A 27511-nucleotide genomic window follows, 5' to 3' on the forward strand; every position below is an offset into this window, starting at 1 on the left:
TTTTCACAAAAATTGGACCAGATCATCTTCAGACCATGCCTACAAAAAGTTATGGAATTCAAGTTGATTCGTAAAAAACGTTCTCGAATAACATGTGAACGAATTCGACAAAGTGCCCGCCAAAAGGAACGCTATCTTCGCACTGCTTTAGCGTATTCTGACCAAACTTGGTGTGAGTTATGCCAACCATGACCTGAGGCTACCTGCAGCGTTTCGGCACAGTGCCACCTAATGGTCCGGAGATAAGAAAAATTTAAATGTTTGCTTATAACTTCTGAACGCTTTGGCCAAAAATCACAAAACTGGTCCCGTTAGATTCAAGGTGGCATGCAATGATACCCAGTTTTCCCATATCAGCTATTTTGGGCATCAGCCATTTTTAATTTTGCTGTAAAATGCTATATTTTACGAACGAATTGGCGTATTGTTATGAAACTCTGTATGTGTCTTCGACACTATGCCCTGACAGTACTCAAAAAGTTTCAGGCAGTGCCACTTTGTTGTCAAAAGTTTGATAACTTTTGATTAAATTATCCTATTGAAATGAAACTGGTCTTAATAGATTCCTTGGGTCATGCCGACAACATAGATACATAAATAATTTTGCCATAGTCAGCCAAACTTCCCGTCCACCATTTTGATTTTCTTTAACAACCTACTTTTTCGAACTCCTCATAGACTGTTTGCCCGATTTTAACCAAATTCGAATCAGATCATCTTCAGACTGTGCCGAAAATAAGTGATAGATTTTGTGTCGATAGACGAAACCGTTTTTGTATACTGCAGCAACAAATTTGAGGAATGATGCCAAAAAAACTCTTGAGGCTGTATCTCTGCAATGCTTTGGCATAATGACACCAAACTGTGCATGTGTCATTGTCACCTCACTCTAACCACACCACATACATTTGCTCACAGCGCCACCCATTGGTCAAAAGGAATAAACTGATTTTACCAGTGACTATTATGATTTTTCATCCATTTTGTCTAAAATCATCTTAAAAGGTAATTTATTGCTCGTTGTTGCACTTGGTCTGATGCCAGCTATGTTGGCATGACTTGTCTTGGCCCCAGTCATTGCTGCTTGCAGCTATAATTATTTTATTTATTATTTTAAAGAGTTATGTATTTATTTACATTTTAATCAAATTTTGTGTAAACCTTATACCTATAATATAAAAAAAATCCTCAATATGTTCAGATATCTTAGCAATTAATTTTTAATAAAAGTTATTAAACATATGATTTACGGTCAAGACCAGTGCATTATGGGTTACAGCACATGCAGTGTGCCATTCTGAACACAGACAGCAACACAACAGTTTCATAAAAAATCACCTGGACACTGGATAATTCTGAAGTTTATTCGTCCCGTTTCATTAAGAATTTCGATTCATCAAAAGGCCTTATAAACAGTTTATGGCTCGCAGAGACACTGATTGCTTACAGGAAAGATTCTTCAAAACAAATCCCATCAGTCCACTGAAATGGCAACAGATTGCATCTTCGTGTGTAGTGCCATCTTTGTGACGTCGTACTATTCGTTTAAGGCCAAAGGGTACATTAACGCAACATCAGAACATTTCAATTTCATTAATGTTTGTGGTAACACAAACCATCTTGATGCACAGAATTCAGTGAGGTTTTGTTTAATTGTGGAGGGTTTATGGGACAGAACGGACCTCAGGTGGTCGTTTCAAAACTGCATCTGAAATGCAGTCTCTTCATGCACAGGCATCCTTCATAGTACCTTAATCAATAGTCTGTTACAGATCATCAAGTTTCAATATCAAAAACGTGTATCAGACAAGATCTTTCTGTCGATGAGATCGCAGTACAAACGTGCCACACATCATGTCGCGATCTCAGCTAATCTAGGAGCCGACAAACGCACATACGCACTCTCTCGCACATACACAAACACTTTAAAAAACATTGTAAAATGAACAAACAAATAACGTACATGAAAACATGAATCACATTTCCATGATCTGACAGGCATTAAACACAAAATCAAACAACAACAAAAAAAGCTACAGAAAAACTGACAGCGAGACCCAGAGAAAGTCAGCCGGTGAAAAACGGGAGCAAATCCCCCATAATGCTTTGGGCCTGACGCACTGTGACCCTTTATTTTCAGTGATGTCACCATTCAGAGCCTTTTTGGTGACCACAGCAGTGACCGCAGACACCCCTCGGACCCTATAACAGCAGCACTAGAGGACGAGGGACGGATGAACCCTCGGCATGAGAGCTCCTGACCAGGGCGAGAGAGAGAGAGGGCTGACGGGGCGTTCTGGGGGTCGGGGCGGAGGACAGGTGGGGCCGGGGGTCGTCCCGGGGGGCTAGCGGTTGTTCTTGGCTGCCTCCTTAGCCGCTATGATCAGTGGTGTGAGGCTGGACAAAGGCTTGGCCACTTTCAGGAACTGGTGCTGCAGGGAGAAGACAGAGACGTCTCTTATTATGCTTATCAAGTCTACATTTATTTGATCAAAAATGCTGTAATATTGTGAAATATTATAACTGTTTTCCATTTGAACACATTTTAAAATATAATTTATTCCAGTGATGCAAAGCTGCATTTTTATCATTACTCCAGTCTTCAGTGTCACATGATCCTTCAGAAATCATTCTAATATGCTGATTTGCTGCCCAAGAAACATTTCTAATTATTATCAATGTATTATGTCAATATTTTTACCGACACCGTGATGCATTTTTATTTCATGAATGGAATTCTTTGATGAATAGAAAGTTCAAATGAACAGCATTTATTTGAAATAGAAATATGTAGCATTATAAATGTCTTTACTGTCACTTTTGATCAATTTAATGCATCCTTACTGAACTAAAGTATAATTTCTTTTCTTTAAAACAAAAATCTTAATGCATAATAACAGTAATGCATATTGACAAGCATTTTAAGGGTTTCGAACCTGTTTCAGTATTTATTTATTGTATTTAGTGTAATTAATGAAAAAATTTTACCAATAATGTGATCATAAACTTTCATTTACTGTCCTTCATACAGCACATCTGTTTCAAAAACTGTTTAAACTTTTTAAACCTAGTCAGCTAGAGAGTGAACTGTGGACTTCAGTTCTTATTGTTAAATCCTTCCCATTTTCTGCTCCCACTCGCTCTGATGACTGAGATTTCCAGCAGCTTTTCACATTATTTACACAAGTTTCTCCATCTGCCTTATTTAATGCACAATCGAGTCATATAATGCGTTACACAACCTCACTCCTGATGCTCTCATACTTAGCTCAGCTTCTGGGGCTTCTCTAAAAAAGTTCTGGCATCACTTTTATTCCAACCGACAGACGTGAGTTTTCTAAATCAGATGTGAGTGTGGGAGTGACATAAGAGCAGGAGGGAGAGATGCTTTTATGGAGCCGGCACTGAATGATATTATCGAAATGAAATTACTAGAAAATCTAAGATAATATACACACACTACATAACAAAAGCAGCTATTTAATTCTTTAAAATGTTATAGAGGTTATTGCTACACATTAAATGGGTCAAAAATGCGGCTCACTAGGTTTTGAAACACACGTGTAATGTATGAAGGACGATAAATGAAACTTGAAAACATTTAAATAAAACGATCAATTAAATGTTTTATCAGTTAATCAGTAACTAAATACAGTTAATAATTAATAAAATAAATAATACCTTAACAAATAAACATTCTAAATTAACGAATATAATTATATTAATAATTTATAATAAATAATCATATAAAATGCACCTTTAAACCTTTAAAAAAAAAAAGTGCATTATTTACAGTTTATTTTTATTCGCTTTGCTACTATTTTCACAAGCAAGGTGTACATTTTCAAAACTCAGTACTAATATCACAACAGATCATCAACATTTCAACATTTTCAATTGTGTAAGTACAATACACAAAACCGCAAAGTACCCTTTTCACTACACAAAATAACTATTTCATCTTTATAAATGTTTCATTCACAGTAACTGCCTTTCATAAAGCTCTTACTATCAAACGTTTGATTTGAATCTCTTCTCGTTCAGTTTAATACATTTGCATTTTTATTTAATCCAACTGATCTTAATGGTTAATCAATGAATCAATTGGTAAACCAATAGATTTCTATAGATATTGATTATATAGACATTGTTTGCAATTTCCGATATGAATAACCATATGAAATTAATAATTTTTACATTATAAGCGATGTATCTTAGTTTATAAGGTGTGGGTGAGATTAAAAGTGTGTGTGGCCTGGTAAACTCTACATTATGGGAACAAAATGTCCCCATAAAGATGGCAATATCCTAAATCCTTGTCCTTGCGGGGACATTTTTTGGTCAAGCTTATAAATTATACAGAATGAGTTTTTTTGAAAATGCTGAATTTTTTCTGTGATGGGTAGGTTTAGTGTAAGGGGAAAGAATATAGAGATTGTACAGTATACAAATCCTAAAGTCTATGGAGTGTGTGTGTGTGTGTGTGTGTGTGTGTGTGTGTGTGTGTGTGTGTGTGTGTGTGTGTGTGTGTGTGTGTGTGTGTGTGTGTGTGTGTGTGTGTGTGTGTGTGTGTGTGTGCGTGTGTGCATGTTTTCGTGAAATATCAGGACACAAATGTGTATAATGACATGGGTATGACATAGGTATTACAAAAAGAGGGTGAAATATGAGGACGTTCCCCATGTCCTCACTTTTCAAAATGCTTATAAATCACACAGAACAAGTTTTTTTTCACAGAAACTGAACTGCACAGTCTCCTGTGAGGGCTAGGTTTAGGGGCAGGGGCAGTGTAAGGGGATAGAAAATACGGTTTGTACAGTATAAAAACCATTACGCCTATGGAATGTCCTCACATTTCACAAAAACAAACATGTGTGTGTGTGTGTGTGTGTAGGTGGGACAGAAATATTTGCAATTTGTAAATAGAGCAGAATAGAGTATAAGGGAGTGGAAATAGTCAATGATGGTGTAACATCAGACTGATCAGAAATCAGAAGAAGGGAGACAGATGGCATGAAATATAGCATTTTACATTACAGTATGTACATGCCATGTGATACTGTAAACAGATTACCATGGTAGAGACTGCCACATTACTGTAACTCACCCTAATAAAGCTCAACTACAGTAGATTCAGTCATATGGCACAGTGAGAACATTTATTGGATTATTATTATAGCACAAAACCTCATGGCTGTGTCATAACTTTATCACACCTTTTGATAACACACTGAATACTATTACAAATACTATGGATTCAATTGCATAAGTTAGGTAACATATGTGTATTTTCTAATGAGGCATATGTAGCCTGTGTTACTGTAGATAATTCAGCCTCGAGGGAGATTTGAAACATGTATCTTGCATCGTTTGCTGTTGGATGAACTGATTGTTAAAAGTACTAAACTGAAAGAAGATCACACTGTTGTGTTTCAGTGAGTAAACCAAATGTTCTCATTACATATTATAATAATCTTGTGTTTGAAACAATGATTATGTGGACTGAAAATATGTGCAACTGAATGAAAGCAGAAGATCAGGATTTGAAAGAATGACTAGCTGTGTTACAAGTGTGATCAGTTTGGATTTTTGTACTGAGAGTTTTGAAAATGTACACCTTACTTGAGAAAATAGAACCAAAGCGAATACAATTTCAAAAGTAATGAACAGATAATCGATTGTTTTCTCTTAGTTTCTAGAACTTTCTACAGCTGCATTTTAGGCCACTATTAGCTATGTTTCCACCCAAAGTTGCGAATTTATTGCATAAAACATTTACGAATAAAGCACCATTTCCATTCAGTGAGTAAAAGAGACCAAAGTCACTCCCTGAGGTGTCGCTAAATATCACTAAGAAAAATGGAAGTTACTGCAGTTATACGAAGCACAATAAACGTGGTAATATTATCTTGGTTTCAGAGGTGGATTCCTGCTGTTTGGGAACGCAGTCGTGCAAGACAGTTCTGGGAGGTAATTATACTGAACCACTTTGACAACTTTGCTCAGGCATTTCAGAACAACCAAAACAGCAATTCAGATGCTGTGCAACAAGACCGACAACCCACTGGTTAGCCCAATTATGCCATCCCATCTTTTTTTTATGTGCATCAAATAATTTATTCGATAAATGTGTTACCATCATAGTTTATGCGCATGTTTTCTTATTGGATAAAAAGATTTATTCAACTCAATTGAGTGCATACGTTTTACATGCACATTTTTAGAATTTATGCGCATCTTGGCATATCCATCCAGGGTTTTTTATGCAAAATCCCCAAATGTGCATAAAAATAGGTGGATGGAAATATAGCTATTCATATGGATTGCAAAAGGCAAATCATAAATAACTGTAACAGGCCCAGGAAGAAAACACTGAACACACACCTGTAAGAGCTCCTTGGCCGAGCCCCTCTTCTCCACGTCCATTTCCAGACAGCGATTTAAAAAGTCACGAAACACGGAGGAGAGTTTCTCTGGGTTCTGCAGCTCTGGAGTTCCATTGGTGGCGATGAGGTACAGAGCCTGGACAACAGCAGGGGTTAAAGGTCACACAAAAACCATGAACATTAAATACAGCACCAGTGGCTTTCATTTAAAAGGCTATTTGAAATGCTCTTTGAAAAGGAATCTTGTCTATATTAAAGGTTTCTAAGAAGCAAAGAGTCATGTGTTATCGTGATGTGTTATTAAAATATTATATACACATTTAGGGGTTATGGCCCTAAATGATTACCACGGTATTCTTATGAACCATGGTATTCTTTGCAGTACCTTGGTGTACCACGTAAAAACCATAGTTCATGATTTGGTTAATCACCCAGGACCATATATCAATCAAAGTACCATGGTATTAACATCGGATACCGTCACCATTATAGTACCATTATATACCATGGTACTGTTTTGTAGAGTACTGAGTATTTTGTGAGTATTATTAGTAGAGTATTATTTCTAAGGTGTTCCAGCAGACATGTGTAATTTGATCCTTGCTACTATAAGAAATAAAGTCACAGGAAAACTTTGCAAAAACATCTATTGTGATAAGGTGCACATATTACTGAGTTAGGTTTAGATGTCTTTAATCTTACCCGTAGAGGGTTTTCGTTGAGGTATGGCGGTTCACCCTCTATCATCTCTATAGCCATGATGCCCAGGGACCAGATGTCCACTTTGGGTCCGTAGGCCTTGCGGGTCACCACCTCTGGTGCCATCCAGTAGGGCGTCCCCACCATGGTGCTTCGTTTGCTTTGTTCAGGAGTGATCTGAGCGCAGAAGCCGAAATCAGCTGAGAGACACAGACAGACAGACAGATGTTTAGACCGGCTGGTGTGATACTGTCACTTCATGTGATATCAAATATACAGCAGGAATAGTGAAGCATGGTCATAATCTGGATTCATGCTCCCTCTACTGGCCAAAACAGAAGCCTTTGCAGTTTGCACAAATGAAAACATCACATTCAGGCTTCTTTTAAATCATTATCAAAGCCAAGGATGAAAAACGTATCCATTATCAGCAAGACCTCGTTTTAACAGCACTCAAGGCCAATATTTAGGTTCATATATCACTAATATACATAAAAATGAACAACCCAGAACAGCCCTAAATGTTTTAGATTGAAAAACTGAAACACAAATTAGAAGATAAACAGTTGTACACTCACTGAGTTTGACAGAGCCGTCCATGCCCAAGAGAATGTTGTCACTCTTGATGTCTCTGTGAATAACCTGATTAAAATGAAGAAACTCCAGGGCTTGTAGACACTGCATGGGCGAGAACAACACAGTTTCAAAAACTATGCATTGCAAACAAGCTCTGTGCAGTGTTATTTTAGTATTATTTATATAGTATTATAGATTTTAGTAAAATTTTGAATTTGCTTTTATTTTTATATTTTCCGTTTAATTTTAGTTTATGTTTTAGTAATTTTGATGTGCTTTTATCATTTTTTATTTATTTATTTATATTTATCTTTCATTTTTATTTCAGTATTAGTTTTAATAATTTTACCGCTCGTTTCAAAGGCAAGACTTAAAGGGATAGTTCACCCAAAAATTAAAATTCGGTCATCATTTACGCATTACGGTCATCATTTACGCACCCTCAAGTTGTTCCAAACCAAATATGAATGTCTTTGTTCTGCTGAACACAATGGAAGATATTTGGAAGAATGTTTGTAACCAAGCAGATCTCAAGTCCATTGACTACCATAATATTTTCCTACTAAGGTAATCAATGGGGCCAGAGATCTGCTTGGTAACCAACATTCTTCAAAATATCTTCCATTGTGTTCAGCAGAACAAAGACATTCATACAGGTTTGGAACAACTTGAGGGTGTGTAAATTATGACCGAATTTTCATTTTTGGGTGAACTATCCCTTTAAGCCTAATCCTAGACTAAATTGCATGTTTGACATTTACATTTATTCATTTAGCAGACGCTTTTATCCAAAGCGACTTACAACTGAGGAATACAGGAAGCAATCCGTCATGAAGAGGCGAAAAAATACAAAACGTGCCTGAAATACTAAGTTTTGGGCATTACCCAGAGCAGCACAAGCTAGAATAGGGAGGAAATGGAGGAGTTTTTTCTTTTTCTTTTTTTTTTTAAGATGGGGTTAAGTGCTCACGGAAGTGATGAGTTTTCAGCTGTCTTTTGAATGTTATCAGTGATTCAGCATTCCGGATGGAGGTGGGGAGATCGTTCCACCAGCAAGGAACAGTGAATGAAAATGTTCTGGAAAGGGATTTCATGCCTCTATGCGATGGTACCACGAGCGGAGCGAAGGCTTCTGGTGGGGGTGTAGACTCGTAGGAGCGAGTCGAAGTATGCGGGTGCTGAGTTTGTGGTGGATCTGTAAGCAAGCGTCAATGCCTTGGACTTGATGCGAGCAGTGCAGCCAGTGCAGAGAGATGAAGAGAGGTGTGACATGGGCCCTTTTGGGCTCATTGAAGACAAGACGTGCCGCTGCATTCTGGATCATTTAAAGCATTTTGATCGCACCCGATGAAAGTCCAGCCAGAAGTGCACTGCAGTAGTCAAGCCTAGAAATGACCAGGGCCTGGACGAGAAGCTGTGTTGCATGCTCTGTAAGGAATGGTCTGATCTTTCTGATGTTGTGCAGCGCAAATTTTTCTTTGAAATTTGGTCTTTGAAGGACAGCTGGTCGTCAAAGGTCATGCCAAGATTTCTGACCGACCTTGAAGGGGAAATCAAGGATGAACCAGCTGGATGGTGAAGTCGTGTTGTAGAGAGTGGTGTTGTTTGAGCCGTTTTACTGAAATAAACTTGCACTAACATATCTTAAAATATGTCAGTGCCATTGTTTTGTCTCAAGATGAACACCAGTAAGCTAAAGTAGCTTTTATAAACGTGCCTTTGAGAAAAAACATAAATATATATTTTCTTTTTTTTTCTTTCAGCTTCATATCAATTACCACAATGATTTTTAATAGTTTTAGATTATAATAACAATGGTTCAGTGGAGAAATAAATCCCTCCAGGATGGTGACCATGAAGAGAAAAGTTAATTGTAAATATAGTTATATTCATTATAAACTAAATATAGTTGCATTGAGTATATATTTCGGAACACCACTACTTCACTCAATATTTGTGTGCGCTGTCTGTTTATGATTATTAAACTATTTTTGAGTTGGTGCCTATGAAGAGTGTTCCATATCAGTCACTTATGAGGTTCCATTTCACTTAGGATTCTGCCTTAGTAGATAGCTAGACAGCAAGGCTGTTTTAGGATTTGGAGAGAAAAAAAACTCATGGTAAGTTGAATAATTTCACACTCACTTCCCGACAGACAGCGGCGATCTGTGCTTCATCCATACACGTTTCCGTCACCACGTCTGTCAGAGAACCTCCTGCCAGATACTCCATCACCACCCAAAGCTCATCTCCCACCAGGTAACTATGGCAACAAGACAGCATCGTCAACAACATGGCCACATTGCCGAGTGATGCAGCAGCATCGCCGTGACAACAGAATTATTGTACGCTTCTGCTTTTATTAGTGCAGACATGAAGCAATTCACCAAAGACAAAGAGAGAAGCTTTGGACTTTTTTTTGATAATACGACTTGTTTTTAAAGAATATTTTAAATTGTTTAGTTCTTTTTTTGTGTCTCAAGCACAATCTATAAAAAATGGTGAAGTTTAAGAAAGTATAACTTAAAAATAAAAAGAAAATACAACAAAAAAGAAAATATAGCAACAAATTTAAACATTTTAAATAAACAAAAAAGAAAAGATAATATGTGGTAAAAAAAAGGAAAAGAAAATACAACTTAAATTTAAAAAATACTAAAGAAAAATAAAATGCAAATAAACAGAATTCATATACTGAAAAATATACTGTACATTGGACTATTTTACATGATTTTGTTTCTAAAGTAAATGTACACATTTATTTAAAAAATACTTTAAAAAAAGGATATTTTAACTGGAAAACCAGATAAAATACTGATTAGGAAAATTATTTTACCTGTCCAGGTAATTGACGATGTTGGGGTTCTTGTTTTCCCTCATGACTAAGATCTCGTTGATGATCAGCTCTTTCTTGGGCTGTTGCTGTAGGTTCATCTGTTTGATGGCCACCTGAGAGAACAAACATCAGAATAAAAGCTTTTAGACACACTTGAAGATTAATCCGAGAGTCGTTGGCTCCATTAGCCCTGTTTCTGAGCATCTCTCCATTAACATGAGTGAGAGTTAGCTTTGAGATTAGCTCTCTTTGTGTTTAGGTATGATTACCGCGCGCGCTCAGCTCAGAGAAATGTCATCAGATCAATAACACATGCCGTATCCCCTGATTCATTGTTATCGATCAGAGAAAATGTCGAAGTCTCTGTTGGAATCGCATAAATGATGACGATAGGTGCCCTCTATTAACCGTAAGAGCATGTGGACACTGAAAAGGCTGTCGATATATCCAACCCCATGATAGAAGTTCTCCAAATGGACACAAAATCATTAACCCTATAAGCAAAAATAACAGTGATGCTTGCTTTATTTGTGATGTTTGGTAAGTACGGACCTAGTGAGCAGATGTACGTCATCCAATTACTTAAGAATGCTTAAGTAAATCTATCTTTAAGACAAGACAAAACAGTAAATTATTAAACATTTTCATTTTAAAATGTATTTGATCAAAGTATCTGGGTTCCAAACAAACAATGTGTGCAAAACATTAACAAAGACATTAGCCTTTTGTGGTTAGTCTTTTGTGTTCAGCAGAAGAAAGAAAGTTATACACCTATTTTTTTTTAGGTGAACTATTTATCTATATTTATCTATACTATGTATATTTTTCTTTAACGAAAATTAATAAAATTGGATATTTTACAGGTAAACAGGACAAAACAGTAATCATATAATATGTTGTTTTTATTTTATTTTATTATATTTTATTTATGCTTTTTAAATTATGTTTTATTTTATTTATATTTTGTTTATTTTATTTATGTTTTATTTTATTTTTATTATGTTTTATTTTATTTATATTTTATTTATTTATTTATGTTTTATTTTATATTTTATTTTATCTGCTCAACTGGCAATTATCTTGTTTGCTTGTGCTTTGCTGGAAATCACCAACAGGTAGCGCTTTAAGAACAAATTATTTGTTCTTTTAGTCTTTTGTTAAATATCATGTTGCGGTTTTAATTAGCAAATATTTGTCAAAAGTGCAATATGAAGTTTGTTTAAATCATAAACTATGTGAGCAATAATTATAGTGATGATTGCCTTATTAGGGGTGTTCGGTAAGTATTGACCAAGTGAGCAGATGTACATCACGTTCCATTATATTTATATATTCCATTATATTCCATTTAAGCATTATATTTGTTGGACTAACATCATGTGCTGTGCTGAATGTTGTTTTAACATAAATCAGGAAATGTTATAGCGTCATATTGCAGATGAGCAAACACTTTTCTTGAAGAAAACACACGTCTAGATGAAGTATATGTGGCATCAGTGGAGAAACGCATTACTGGCTGGCACCTCAAAAGTCTCACCTCTTGTCCCGTGGCGATGTCTATGGCTGTGTAGACTGTTCCAGACGCCCTGACGAGGGAAGGAAGTAAAGATTTGGAGGAATGTTTGAATATTTTGGCATTTGGCATAAATGATCAAATATCCATCATAAAACTCACCCCTGGCCAATCTTCTCAAATCGTGTGTACTTCTTCTTCGGGTCACCCACGCTGACTATACTTCCTGTGGAGTGAAGGTCACATGTTATTTTCTGAGATATAAAAATAAAATAAAAAAACTACCAAAAAAATGGAACACACAGGTGAGGAAAAACATCAGCATTTTAAAAGAGAGAAAATAATTCAAATGTAGCACATTTTTGTGACAGAGCTGCACAAACTAATCAAATTTATAATCGAAACCGTGATAAGAATTTGTGTAATTATTAAACTGGAGATTAGAAGGTGACGCAGAGAGAATAAGAAATATCAGACTGCCTGATAAACATAACATAAAATGATATAAATAATTATTAGTAAATAATTTTATGCAGTTTTTATTTTCACTTTATTGTATTGCAGTAATAAATATAAACTTAATTAAAAATAATCCGTTTTATAATATATTTAAATATACTATTCTAATAAAAATATATTATTTTACACAATTCGTATGTAAATGTTTATTTTTCTTTAAGAATTATATTTATAAAAATATATAACATTTGTATTTTTTATAAGTAAACAAAACAGAAAATTATATGTTGTTTTTATTTAATTAAATTTTTTTAATCAAAAATGTGTACGAAATGTTAACCAATATATTAGCTTGTATTTTGTTGGAAATCACCAACAGGCATCACTTTATAGTTCTTTTCAAATTATTTGTTCTTTTAGTCTTTAATTATGCCTTTTGTTAAATATTAGTCAAAAGTGCAATATAATTCAATCATCCAAATCAGGCAGTTTGTGAGGATAAACCGAATCGTTCCCCTGAAATTGGTCACGTATAAGAATAGGGATGCTCAGCTCTAAGAGGACACAACCGTCTCAGTGAACAGAGTTCAGACTTCAGTCAGGCACATTCTGTGGAGGGAGGAGCAAACGATCATTTCCAGCCAAAACAAGTTGACCGAGCAGAAGAATGAGAGAGAGAGAGAAAGAGGGGGGAATGAAAAGGCCTCTAAACCTTTGGGAAAAGACAGATTTACAGGCAGTGAGGTAACAGAGGCTTGGAAAAGACAGAAAGGAACAAGGCCAAGGGCTGATCAGAGTTTTACGACGTCTCTGAGTCTTAAATTTAGGCCACATAAGGGAAAGACAGGAACATCTTCAGTGTGATGTGTAGCCTGGCAACCATTGATGAATGGATGCTTTAAATGAAGAACGACAAATCTTTGGCCAAGAGGGGCCTGAACTGACAGAGCAGGGCAGGAAAGACACACTGGATGGCTGCAGCAGCATCCCGTTCTTACCAGTAGAGGGCGATCTGAGCACGTCTGTAGCATGGGGTTTTTAATAAGATACAGGTTCTTAGAAAGTCATGCATCTCTTGGGCCACTCATAAAAAAAATGGCTGGGAATAATTTCAGCCAAAATGACATGCAAAATAATAATAATAATAATAATGCATATAAAACAAAACAAAATATAATATAATAAAATAATACAACTTAAATGTATGTGTAATTGTACTCGATCAAGAATTGACAAATTCATACTTAATATGCCATGAATAATGTGCAGTCAGCTGGTCATTAACGTAAAATAAACATTTGACATGGTGACGGCACCTTGACAGCAATAATGACTTGCTGACGGCACATTATTCTACTTATTACAGGCCTACTTACTTAAATAAATAAATAATTGGAATGAAATATTGATTTGTATGTAAATTATTATACTACAAGAAAGAGACCTGAAGAGAGACATTGAGCTAGCATACCTATGTGGAAAACCAGTTGCCAGGAATAATAATAATAATAATAATAATAATAATAATAATAATAATAATAATAATAATAATAATAAAAACACAAAATTAAAATAAAAAATAAATAAATAAAATGCTAATAATAAATAAATAAAGAATCTGGAATACTTTAAATATTACAGTTTTTTTGTTGTTGTTAATTTTGTGTGAGTGTGTATGTGTATATATCAAATATTTATTCAAAAAATATTATTTTAATTTAATTAAAAATATTTAATTAATTTTGTTATGTAAACATAATTTAATTTTTTTTAACATAAAGTTAATTTTGTATATATATATATACAAAATTAACTTAATTATAAAAAGCATTTTAGAGAAGATAAATAAATATATTTTCATTATTATTAAATAAATTATTATTGTTACCTACGACATTTGTTAAGCTATATCTCGCCCATCACTTACGCAGTTTCTCGAGTATCTCCTCGTCGGTCATCTTCTTCTTGCGTGTCTTGTCAGCACTTTGTGGAGTGGAGGGCGTTGGGGTGCTAGCGGCGGTGGTGGTGGAGGGTGTCGGGGTGGGACTGCCGCCGTCGGAGGCCGCGTTGGCGATGGGCGATGTGGCGGCGTCTTTGGTGGAGAGTGGAGGAGGAAGAGGTTCAATAACGGAGCGTGTGTAGATCTGTGGGGTAGGCAAATGTGTTGTATTAGCAGCAGATGATATTAAATCAAATAGAATAAAATTGTTACCAGCCCTGATTATTAGCCACTAGAATAAACTGTATCAGATCACATGGGGCTAAAATGAGGCAATGGATGATTCAAAAGGCATTCTGGGAAAGGACCAACCGCTGGTACCCACAGAGACAATAAAACATATTCCTGCACAGCTCAGTTTAAAGTGACTCAAGTGAATATAATTCTCTCCTCAGACATTCACAAGCTGAACAAAACCCTCTACATCTCTGCTCACTGGAGCCTTGGGTCTTAATCTGTTCAAACAGAACCAGATCAGGGTGACTCGTCTTAAGTTTCCTGCTCTTTTCTTAGAAGAGGACTTTACAACACTGGGGTTGGGCCTGTGTTATTTAATTCATTTTGGAGACAAAAAAACAGGGCACAATCAAGTGGCCATGGAGCTGAAGTTTGCAGTCAGAAGTTGACTCAACACGGTGACACAGTGGAAACAGGGTACATGCAGTGTCCATCTTAACACTCATTTACAGCAGCCAGGATCATCACACACATACTCATTAATATATTATATATATATTATACATATATATATATAATCTGTTCAAACAGAAAAGATTATATTATATATATATAAATAAATAAATAAATAAATAAATAAATAAATAAATAAATAAATAAATAAATAAATAAATAAAATAATCATAAAATAAATAAATAATACATTTAAAATATAAATAAATAAAATAAAATATTAGTATTATATTATTATTATATATAAAAAAAAATTTGTTTTTAAAAACTTGAATGAAAAGAATAGAAATGTTGCTTTGGGAGCAAATTAAAATGAAAATAATTTGAAGTTGAAGTACTAAAACTGAAAAATATAAATTAAAGCCACATAGACATTTTTAAAAGATAAAAAAACAAATAAAACTGACGAAAGCACAAATTAAAATGAAAACGGCAAATATAAATAATACTAAACAAAACACTGTTTCAAACACCCAAAATTAACATTATAACGCTTGGAATGAATAATGAAAACAAATAAAAAAATTCTTAAATACAATAAAACAAATCCAGAAACGTATTTATTTTCCCCCAAAACGTATTTAGACACAAACATTCCTGTACCAAATTGACTATTCTGAGTCTCTAAACACATTCTGAGTGATGTTATCAATATATATCCTGTTTTCCCTAAAATATTTTATTTAATGTTAATTTTGACAACTTTTTAGCAAATACTAGCATATAGTAGTAGATGAGTTCAAAGTCACTTGTGGCCACTATAGCTGTAAAAAGCAGTATCATGTGAGTTACAGGACATCATCTCCTCTGGTTTAAAGGCTGACATAATGAGGGTGAAACCCCTTCGAATTGAGAGCTGACAGCTCACAAAACTACACGAGTGCTGATGGAGCATCTTTAATCATCCAGGCGACTAAAAGCCCAACAGGCTTGATCCCGTGATCTCCAGACAGATCAAGGGAATGTAATGAGGCTTCACTGCACCCCAGACGCCCCTCAGTCGCTCTCCATCAAACACACACGCTCCTGTCCTCAGTGTAGCTGTAATAAACCTCCAGTCACCTACCCACCTCTCTGAAGCCATGCATATTTATTCGGTAATTACAGGTTAGCTTGAAGGCGCCTAGAGTCAGAGAACTCATTATTCCAGACTACAGACTTGACAGTCATGCAGCTGCTCAGCCAACACCCACAACATCTTAGCATCTCTCTGTCTGTCTGTCTGTCTGTCTATCGATCTATCCTTCTGTGTGTCTGTCTGTCTGTCTATCTAGCAACCAACCACAACAATCTACTAACCTCCTTGCAACTACTCAGAACACCTTAGAAAAACACCGTAGCAACTGCATATCCATCTAGCAACCACCTAGAAACCAACCACAAAACCTACTAACCTACAAAAAAAAAAATATTAATAATAATAATCGTAAATAAATAATGAAATAACACTGCTACTAAAAACCTCAGACTTAGAGAATACATTAGCAACATGGTGAAGTGCTGTATATGACAATAAACTCATTAAGCCTTTAACCAGCCTTTGCTTGGTCTGAACGCATTTAATTGTGTGTGTTTTGGAAGTTGCAGCGACGGAAACCGTGACAATTTATGTTTGAAGGAAGTAAAGCCTGTGTTTAGGCTATTAAGGAAATGCAATTTACTTTAAATAGCTAAAGGTAATTTAAAAGCCTACTTCAGTGTAATTTGTTACCATATCATCACGCTTAACACTGAGAATAATTGTAATGTGTCGATCAGGTGAGGATATCTAAATCAGAGTAAATCATAGGTTCAAGTGGGTGGCAGGTGGATGATTTATTTATGATTACATAAAATTCGTTTGATGTTAGAACTCATGGGCGTCGGAAGCAAAAAAAATGTGGGTGGGTCCTCTCAGAAAATGTTTACTGCCATTTACATTAAGTAAAAATATACCGCCTTGTTTGCTGAATGTCTGGTTGGAAAAGACAAAATTACGGAAATCACTGTATCTTTAAGAGCGGCAGCAGAGTAGGGGTAAGACGCATGGCATCAAGTTGAGATGCGAATCCGCCTTTTGCCGAACTCACTCTACTCCCTTTTCCCATCACATATCAGATCGAAAAGGCATTTCTTTTCCATAAAAATGAAGAAAATATTAGAAAAGTGGAAATAAAGCATCTAACATGCGTTTAATAACAAGTGTTTATCGGTTAGGGGTAGGCAAACAGACATGTGCTGAATTAGAGACGATAAAAGTGAGTGGGTCCAATATCATTGGCCGTAAAGTGGGTGGGTCTTGTCTCACCCACACACAATGGTTCCGATGCCCATGTTAGAACTGATCCATCTCTAATTGACAGCTGGCTCTATTGCTAGTCATGACTTGTGTGAGTCACAATCACGCATGTGCTATGATTTTTTCCTAAATATAGCTTTTTACTTGACTTTATTTACATATGTGACCTTGAAGGAATCCAAAAGTAATCAGATTACATTACTTTCATATTGTGGTACATTACTGAATACATCTTGTATGAAGTAATTTGTAACTGTAATGCAACACATTTTTAAAGTAACCCCTCCAATGCTGGCAACACCATAGCAAACACTTAAAACACCTTAGCAACCACCAAGCAACCGCCTAGCAACCACCCAAACGTAAGGCCTAAACAACCTTTAAACTTAAACTCAACTTTTAAAATTTTAAGCATTTAAGCCAACATCTGAAAGTGTCTGCATTTAATTTATTATTGCTTCACTTTATAATTGTTATATATTGTCCTTAAAATTTTTGACAAAACGTACTGAAAAACTGATATAGGATTTACTTTTAATTTTCAATTGTTAGTAAATTTGGCACATAATTACAAAGAAAAGGCTGGTACCTCTCATCAAATCAAGAAAAAGGCACTTTTTCCCATTTGCCGTAAGCAAATACTCACAGATTTGGTGTGCTCGGGACGGGGTGCGATCGTGGGTGGGGGTGTGGCTTCATCCTCATCATCATCCTCTGAGACGGTGGCCACGGCAGGGGTCTCGGAAACGGTCTTGGAGTTCTGTGGAGCGTGAAACAAGCCAAGCAGGAAGTTGGGTTGACCGACTGACATCACAACATGGGTGCAAAACAAACCCAACGCCAACATGCCAACCACGAGAGCGGTGCTGCGTTGAGCTCCACAAGCCTCACCATCCGACCAGATACACCATAACCAGTGCATCGACTAAAAGTTTACTCCCCATCTTGCTTTGCAGCTAACTTGTTTCAGCCTGAGCTACGGAACACTACTCAGCAGGACAACTGCACAAAAAGATGCTGATTCACAATGCAGAGAGAGAGAGAGAGAGAGAGAGATGAACCCGCTGGCACCGCCTGGAGTGGCTGGCATCAATTCTGTCCTTCTGTTGAGTGGGCAGCCCTTACGGGACTCTGTCACCTTGTTGTTCACTGCATCCCTCCTGTTTTAAACCCCCCATTTCAGCTCTCGGCTCCCTCCTCTCTAACACGCTTCCCCCTGGCAAACTTCCTCCTGTCCAGTTTTTGTCATGTGAGCGGAAAGGACATTTGCCCACAGTTGACCTCCTGACCTTAAAAACTCCCCTCAGCATGTCACAAATAAAGCTGGAAAACACAGTACCAATGACTCACCACTGCGTTGGAAGAGCTGTAGTTATCCGCACCTTTATCTGAAATTAAAAAGAGACAAATGAGCAATGAGAAAGATCCATAGAACGAATCTTTAGACAATATAACTGCTTTCTTTTCGACTGCTGATGCTGATTTATAAAGGATTCGGTGGCTGATTTAAAGCCATTGTATTGTATCATAATTGCAAATCAAATGTATGCAAAATTCCTAAAATTAGAATATTTATTTGACACAACAAAACACTTTATGGAAATTGAGACACATCATTGAATTAAGAATGGTTTTATAAAATATTTACAAAGCAATTTGTTCTTCGTTCTGCTCATCGGTCATGAATGAAGCCCGGTATTTCAAACAAAAGAAAATGCATCAAAAAGATTATAAACGTCAAATGTGATTATCCATTCACAAGCTATTGCTAAATAAATAAATATACAATCGTATTCTTCATTGTATTTATTTCCAATGAATAAATTGGATTAATTATAAAACATTATATATAAATATTATACATATTTATGTTCATCCTTAATGGATGGACAGATCTCACCGATATCTACACTTCTATAGCTGTAATATATCAAATGTGTCACACCTGTAAAGCTCATGTATTTCTGGCTGTTGTTCGTTTCTTTAGAGTCGTAGAATTTAAGCACGTCTAGAACTGCCTGAGGATTCTTCTTCTGCTCCAGTTTGGTGATGTTGGACGTCTGGAGTAACCGTGCCCACTGCTCAGGCATGCCCTACACAGAGAGCCACAAAAACAAGCACTGAAAACTGTGCAAACCATGGTTATCAATCACTTTAGAGTGACAATGAGGCTTTCAGAAGTATACTTCTTGTGGCAAAGCAAAGGTAAATTCGACAGACAGATAAACATGGTCACAGTAGAGCTGTGTTCTGATCAGAATGAGTGTGTTAGTGGTGAAGACACGCTGTTGATTATCTGACCACCGGCGTCAGTTTAAGGTCTAATGGACTGAAGTAATTTAAGCGCCTCTGTTGGCGAGGCAACGTGGTTCTGACCCACTGGCTCTCATTAACACTCATTAGGCACACTGAACTCCTCTCATTGTCACACAGGGGAAATGTACAGCTGATTTATGGTTCAGACAAAGAGCACAGCTCGTTTAATATCTTATCAAACATATTAAACCTATTGTAAAGAGGAAGATAGACCTGGACCCAGAGGTTAATGCTGTGAGTTTATTCTCTGCATTTAAGAACTTCAGTGTCAAATTGGTGGAATCTTCAGCACCTTTTCTTTCTTTTTGTCCTTTTTTCTTGCTTGTTAGACATTTTCTCTTTATATTCAGGAGGGGTTTGTTCAGATTTTAGCCTCAATGTACTATTTAAGAAGTTTTTATTGAATTCTACTTTCATATTTAGCTAGAATTTGTCTTAATTTACCAATGAAACATGGTTTATTCAATCTTTATATTCAATAGTCAATATTTTGTTCCCAGTGTTTGGACTATTTCACCTCAAACTATCCAGATATCCAATTAAATGTGGAGTCACAAACAGATTGTGTCATGTAAAAATGCCATATATAGAACTGCTTTCTACATAGACCATGTGACCAGAGTGCTGAAAAAGATTTCTGCTCACACTTACAGTGAACTCTCCAGTGACTGCGTCAAAGCCAACATGGATGGTGTGCTCAAAGTCTGATGGTAGAGAGATCTCTGGACGCTCCTTCTTCTTATTGGCTGAGGGACGAAGATGAGGGTGAAAAAAGAGAATAAAAGTAAATGGATATTTAAATGTAGATAATTCCAATTATTTACTGTAAACATACAACATGTTTTTTAATTTTTGTATCTTTATTAGACTGATTGTATACATAAAATGTATAAAATATGTATGAACATTTTTATTTACTTTAATTATATATATATATATATATATATATATATATATATATATATATATATATATATATATATATATATATATATATATATATATATATATATATATACACACACACACACACACTCACCTAAAGGATTATTAGAAACACCTGTTCAATTTCTCATTAATGCAATTATCTAATCAACCAATCACATGGCAGTTGCTTCTAGGGATGCACGATATATCGGCAACATATCGTTATCGGCCGATAAATGATTATTTTTGATGTTATCGTTATCGGTCCAATAAGAAAATTTGACCGATATAGTCAAGCCGATAGATAATGTATTATTTCCTTCAGCTGAGACGGACGCGCTGTCCACCATGATGGGTTTGAATTGCTCTAAATATGTTTGGAATCACTTCGAAAAGGAAAATACAGTTATGTGCAACATGTGCAGCGCAAGTCTTCTATAATCTACATAAAATGATAATGAGAATAGAATAGGCTGTAAAAGAGCGTTGTGTTTCAGCGCGTTTGTTGAGGGAAGAGCGCGCCCACGGAGTTACACCTTCATGACGAGCACAGTCAAGTTCGCTTGTGCATTCACAGCCTTTTGTGCCATTGTAAGTTGTAATATTATATTTATTATTATTCTGTGTATGTAATATCATATAGGATGCGTTTGGTTGAGTTAATAAACGATGCAGTAAAGCACTTCATTGTAACGGTCTTTAGCTTCAGCGCGCGCCCACGGAGTTACACCTTCATGACGAGCACAGTCAAGTTTGCTTGTGCATTCACAGCCTTTTGTGCCATTGTAAGTTGTAATATTATATTTATTATTTTGTGTATATAATCCCATATAGGATGCGTTTGGTTGAGTTAATTAACGATGCAGTAAAGCACTTCATTGTACCGGCGCGCGCATTTCAAACAGAAATGCACAGCATTAATAACTACTGGGACTGTCCTATAGGCTACATAACACTGCAATGAGAATATTTCTGTTATAAAACGTAGTGAATTCTCTGGGTTTAGTTGTTTTTCAGCGCGCTGTTGTGGGAAGCGTCAACAACGCATTCTGACCAGCACAGTCAAGTTTGCTTGTGCATTCGCGTCATTTAAAGCATATGTAAGTCGTAATATTACGTTTTTGTAGTATAAACATCTGATTAAAGTCATATAGGATGTGTTTCGTTGAGTCAATAACCCGCAGTGCTTCACTGTACCGGTGATCATCTTCAGCTTCAGCACGCGCTCTCAAACAGGGGAAGAGCATCCACAGGAGTTATAACACTTCACCTATGCGTGATTTTGTGCTAATATAAGTTGTAATATTATATTTATTTTGTATAAATATCTGATTGTTCTCATATATGATGCGTTTAGTTGTTAATTAAACTTCTAAGCGCTTCAGTTTATGGTTGTTCGTTCATTCTCTCCAGCTTCAGCGCGCTCTCAAACAGCAACATTATTCCTAATAGACTAGACTAATATTACAGATGTTTACTATTACTGTAATATTAAACATATTTTTTTTTTCAAAAACACAGAAGCATTATTTTTAATAATTAGCACTTTTATTGTTCTCGTATCATTTCCATCAACAATATGGTTTGATTAAAACCATTTCTTTATCGTCTGTGCGGAGGTTATTTCATGCACTTGCATTCTGATTCTTTATTATGCAGCCTAAGTAATGCTGTTCAATTACTTGTTTGCATTATTTAGGTATATTATTTTTATTTTTTAGACAATATAATTTTTGGTAACATTTTAAAAATAAGGTCTCATTTTATTAATGCATTAACTATCATGAACAAACAGAGAGCAATAACCTTTGTTTCTTTTAGTAATAAAATGTTTGTGTTTTGTAACAGTCCATTCACAGTTCATACCTAATGTTAAAAGACACAACTTTGGGTCTGAATATGTTGAGATTAACATGAACTAAAATTAATAAATCCTGTTGAAGTATTGTTCATTCATTGTTGGTTAACTAATACTAACAAAAATTAAAACCTTATTGTAAAGTGTTAAAAAAAATTTTTGGCCATATGAGTGTAAAATTAATTTGAAAAGGTAAGGAATCTCACACTGGTTCAAATAGGCTACTGTAGTGTATAGGTTTGATTTATGTTGAAGTGTTTGGGACATGACTTTTAATGGTGAGCCTTTTGTTTTTGTAATCAGGCTCTCAGAGTTTATTAAAATTTGTATTTAGATTTATCGGCCAATATATCGGTTATCGGCTTTCAAATATTAAGAATTATCGGTTATCGGTATCGGCCAAAATGTTCATATCGGTGCATCCCTAGTTGCTTCAATGCATTTAGGGGTGTGGTCCTGGTCAAGACAATCTCCTGAACTCCAAACTGAATGTCAGAATGGGAAAGAAAGGTGATTTAAGCAATTTTGAGCGTGGCATTGTTGTTGGTGCCAGACGGGCCGGTCTGAGTATTTCACAATCTTCTCAGTTACAGGGATTTTCACACACAACCATTTCTAGGGTTTACAAAGAATGGTGTGAAAAGGGAAAAACATCCAGTATGCGGCAGTCCTGTGGGCGAAAATGCCTTGTTGATGCTAGAGGTCAGAGGAGAATGGGCCGACTGATTCAAGCTGATAGAAGAGCAGCTTTGACTGAAATAACCACTCGTTACAACCGAGGTATGCAGCAAAGCATTTGTGAAGCCACAACACGCACAACCTTGAGGCGGATGGGCTACAACAGCAGAAGACCCCACCGGGTACCACTCATCTCCACTACAAATAGGAAAAAGAGGCTACAATATGCACAAGCTCACCAATCAATTGCACAGTTGAAAACTGGAAAAATGTTGCCTGGTCTGATGAGACTCGATTTCTGTTGAGACATTCAGATGGTAGAGTCAGAATTTGGCGTAAACAGAATGAGAACATGGATCCATCATGCCTTGTTACCACTGTGCAGGCTGGTGGTGGTGGTGGTGTAATGGTGTGGGAGATGTTTTCTTGGCACACTTTAGGCCCCTTAGTGCCAATTGGGCAATGCCACAGCCTACCTGAGCATTGTTTCTGACCATGTCCATCCCTTTATGACCACCATGTACCCATCCTCTGATGGCTACTTCCAGCAGGATAATGCACCATGTCACAAAGCTTGAATCATTTCAAATTGGTTTCTTGAACATGACAATGAGTTCACTGTACTAAAATGGCCCCCACAGTCACCAGATCTCAACCCAATAGAGCATCTTTAGGATGTGGTGGAACGGGAGCTTCATGCTTCATGCCCTGGATGTGCATCCCACAAATCTCCATCAACTGCAAGATGCTATCTTATCAATATGGGCCAACATTTCTAAAGAATGCTTTCAGCACCTTGAATCAATGCCACGTAGAATTAAGGCAGTTCTGAAGGCGAAAGGGGTCAAACACAGTATTAGTATGGTGTTCCTAATAATCCTTTAGGTGAGTGTATATATATATATATATATGTAGAGATTATATATATATATATATATATATATATATATATATATATATATATATATATATATATATATATATATATATATATATATATATATATATATATATATATATATATATATATATACACACTCACCAAGTATACTGCATTTAAAAGATTATTTTGTAAAATCAAAATAATCTTTAGAGATCTTTATTGGAAAGGGTTAAAACCAGGGGGGCAAAACTAAGCCCTGCAGAGTTTAGTTCCAACCCTGCACCTGTAGTTTTCAAATAAGCCTGAAGGACTTAACTAGCTGGATCAGGTGCATTCGTTCGGGTTGAAGCTAAAATCTGCAGGAACTGATTTTTGCACCCCTCAATGTTTTTCATGCTTTTTTTAATGAACCATAAACAATGTTTTGCACATGCACCTGTGGAACAGTCCTTAACACTAACAACTAACAATTAAGGTCACAGTTCCAATAACTTAGGACACTAAAGGGACCTTTCTACTGACTCTGAAAAACACCAGAATAAAGATGTCCAGGGTCCCTGGTGACCTCCGTGAACCGGCCATAGTCCTGCTGCAGGAGGCAGGGGACTGCAGATTTGGCCAGAGCAAGGTGACTAAGACAGAGCTGACTAAGATGACTAAGACAGTGCTATAGGAAGGACATCTGATTGTGCCACGTGTAACCAATTTGTCTTTCCCAGATGTGTTCAAGAACTTGCAGGTGTTATTGTGGAAGAGTGGAGTGACATCTCACAGCAAGAACTGGCCGATCTGGTTCAGTCCATGAGGATGAGATGCACTGTAGTACTTAAAGGGGTCATGAGCTGAGAAATCAAAATTCCCTTGACAAATAAGGCTATGTTCACACTTGCCGTTTTTTGAAGTTGCCAGCGTCTGTTTTACATTATAATTCTATGGAGTAAACCGTGTTTTCAAAAAAGTCCTGAGCGCTCTGAGACGCCGACGTCTTTTTCTGCAGCTCAGAGCGTCTTTCAAGTTGAATAAAGTTGAACTTTTCTGGGGGGGAAAAACGCCCCAAGTCATGCACTTTTTTGACAGCTGACTAATGACAAGCGAGTAGCGAGATATGTCATTTCCATAAAAAAAAGAGAAAATGGAGAAGGTGTTCATAGATGGACTTATTGTACTAGTGTCGGAGCACAAGGAGTTATATGACATGAGCACAAGACTCTACCATAATATACACCATAAAGAGGCTGTGTGGACACCGATTGGACAGATCCTTGGTTGTTCAGGTAAGTGTATCATCTACTACTTGTCATTAACAAAATGATAAAAAAAGTAGTAGTGTATCATCTACTACTTGTTATGAACGTTTTTTTCATTAACAAAAAAAAAACGTTAATTAACATTAACGTTTGCTCAGCAACAGCTGTTGTTGTAGCAACAGTTTTTTTTTACTAAAAAAGCACCCTTGTCAACTTCTTGTCAAAAAAGATGCCAATTGTGAACACGCCCTTGTACTGTACTATACTATAAAAACATCCTGTAAGTTTCAGAACTCAAAACTTTGTTGTTAGTCTAAAAACAGCTTATATTGAAGCCAATCTGTCAAAACGACAGGATGTGGAACGTGCCACTTTATTACGTAATAGTGTGGCTAAACACCACCTCTACAGAAGAAGATTACTGTCTGTTTAGCCCCGCCCACCAAATCGCACATGCCATGTAGTACGTAACAGAGAGACACTAACACTAGGTTACAAGACCTAGCAAGCGATAAAGATGGCTTTGGGGTCGGCAAGATATGAATGTCTCAGTTGAGCATTATTTATTTGTATTCAGTACATTTCACTGTGAATTATTTGGTAAATTTGCAAACAGACTTTTACGATATGGACTTAACAGTAATGCGACAAGTAATGTAAGTAACTGTGTTAATTCAGTGTGCCAATGCCTGATCTGTGACCTGTAATTTCTGATGTGTAATGATTCATGTACAGTCAGATGTTCTTTGTGTCAGTAAAACCAGTGACTAAACAGTCAACTTCGCATTGTTTCACTTAGTAGGATAAAAATAATCTGTTATTGAAACTGTGATTAAATTATATATAGAAAGCGATCAAAGAATGCTCCCTTTACAATCGCTGGAGCTGTCAATCACACAGCAACCTCACTGCATTCATACGCTCAACATGTCTGTGATTGGCTACAATGTTCATCACTGCAACCTTTCATGCCACAATCTAAATATAAAGCCATAAATCTAAATATAATGCTATAATCAACAATTTTCATAATTAGTTAACCTTAAGAGCTGTAATAGTAAATGTGTGCTAAAAGTTTGAGAGAGTTCCACATGTAATACTACTAGCCATTTCATATGCTAAGCTGTGTTAGCCAATCACAGCAGTGGGCGTTTACATTGAGGTCTCCAGTGTTGCCAGATTAGGCGGATTTTGAATTTGATTGTGCGGGTAAAACACAATTTGGGCTGGTTAAAACGGCGGTTTTCAAACATCAAAATTTTATAGTCTAATTGGTTAATAACAAACTCAAGTGTGCATGTACTCCAAAAAAATCAGTCATCATGACACACTTGCGTTCAGCGTAGAGTCAGCTGGCGCTGGTGTTGATGTCGCCAACGAGCACGCACTTTCAGCCAATCAGCGTTCAGCAGGGAGACGCGCTCATTCATGACAGGTTTTCAACGTGTAATTTTAGCTGGATATCAAGTGATCACTATGCCAAAGTGGCATAAATATACAGTAATGAGTGGGAGAGTGAACCAACTCTCAAAACGTGGATTACACCTGTGACGCGAAGAGTCTTTATAAATATAAACTAACTCTTAGAGCACATTTGAATGACTCGAATATATGACTCCTGTCCATCATGAGCACACTGGCCTGATCAGGACATCTTTAACCCGTCTAGACTGCGCTCAACTCGTTCCCGACAGCTGCTGAAAGAGGTTTGAATCAACAATGAATCCATTTTGACTGTGTTAAGTTCTGCCTTATGTTCTATAAATATGTGCTTCACGAAAGACATAACGTTACTGTAGTTTTGTCTGAAGTTAAAGCACGACAGGAAGATAAACGCATTATTGTTAATGTTTTTTTGTAGGATTATCGTACAGTATGTCTCAGTCAATGACACATTTTGGCTGTGGTTTGTGCATTAATGTGTGTGTAATGCCTGCTAATTACGTTGTTTATTCTGATCACTTATATTGGGCACTTTTTGCACTTAAATTAGTTTATTCTTACTATTGACATTTGAAAATGATGCATGTGTTTTCCCATGGGTTAAAGTCATCGGTTAATTTTGTGATTTTGACAGTTTCTACTTGGACATTTTAGTCATGCGTGACTGTATTTGAATGTATTTGGGAATGGAAATTTGATTTATTTTTATTTTATTTTGTCATC

At 36.3% G+C, this 27511-nt stretch overlaps 1 protein-coding gene across 3 annotated transcripts in view; it reads right to left on the reverse strand.

Annotated features, from left to right (window-relative positions):
- Positions 1–1208: 1208 nt before the first annotated feature.
- The window catches only part of pak1 (p21 protein (Cdc42/Rac)-activated kinase 1), a 68329-nt gene continuing 42026 nt past the window's right edge, over positions 1209–27511 (reverse strand). For 2 of the 3 annotated variants that reach the window (XM_079825367.1, XM_079825365.1), the window contains exons 3-15: positions 20404–20498; positions 19382–19529; positions 18787–18824; positions 18083–18196; positions 14397–14613; positions 12173–12236; positions 12035–12083; positions 10498–10610; positions 9807–9924; positions 7664–7763; positions 7089–7285; positions 6385–6522; positions 1209–2432 (exon numbers count right to left, since the gene is read on the reverse strand). In XM_079825367.1, coding sequence (XP_079681493.1) covers positions 2346–2432; positions 6385–6522; positions 7089–7285; positions 7664–7763; positions 9807–9924; positions 10498–10610; positions 12035–12083; positions 12173–12236; positions 14397–14613; positions 18083–18196; positions 18787–18824; positions 19382–19529; positions 20404–20498 — 1478 coding nt within the window. In that variant the 3' untranslated portion in view covers positions 1209–2345. Of the gene's footprint in view, positions 2433–6384; positions 6523–7088; positions 7286–7663; positions 7764–9806; positions 9925–10497; positions 10611–12034; positions 12084–12172; positions 12237–13467; positions 13492–14396; positions 14614–18082; positions 18197–18786; positions 18825–19381; positions 19530–20403; positions 20499–27511 lie in introns of all 3 variants that reach the window. The other variant, XM_079825366.1, reaches the window with a different exon arrangement.

The sequence above is a fragment of the Gobio gobio genome, assembly GCF_949357685.1.
Source record: "Gobio gobio genome assembly, chromosome: 9".
Lineage (NCBI taxonomy): Eukaryota > Metazoa > Chordata > Actinopteri > Cypriniformes > Gobionidae > Gobio > Gobio gobio.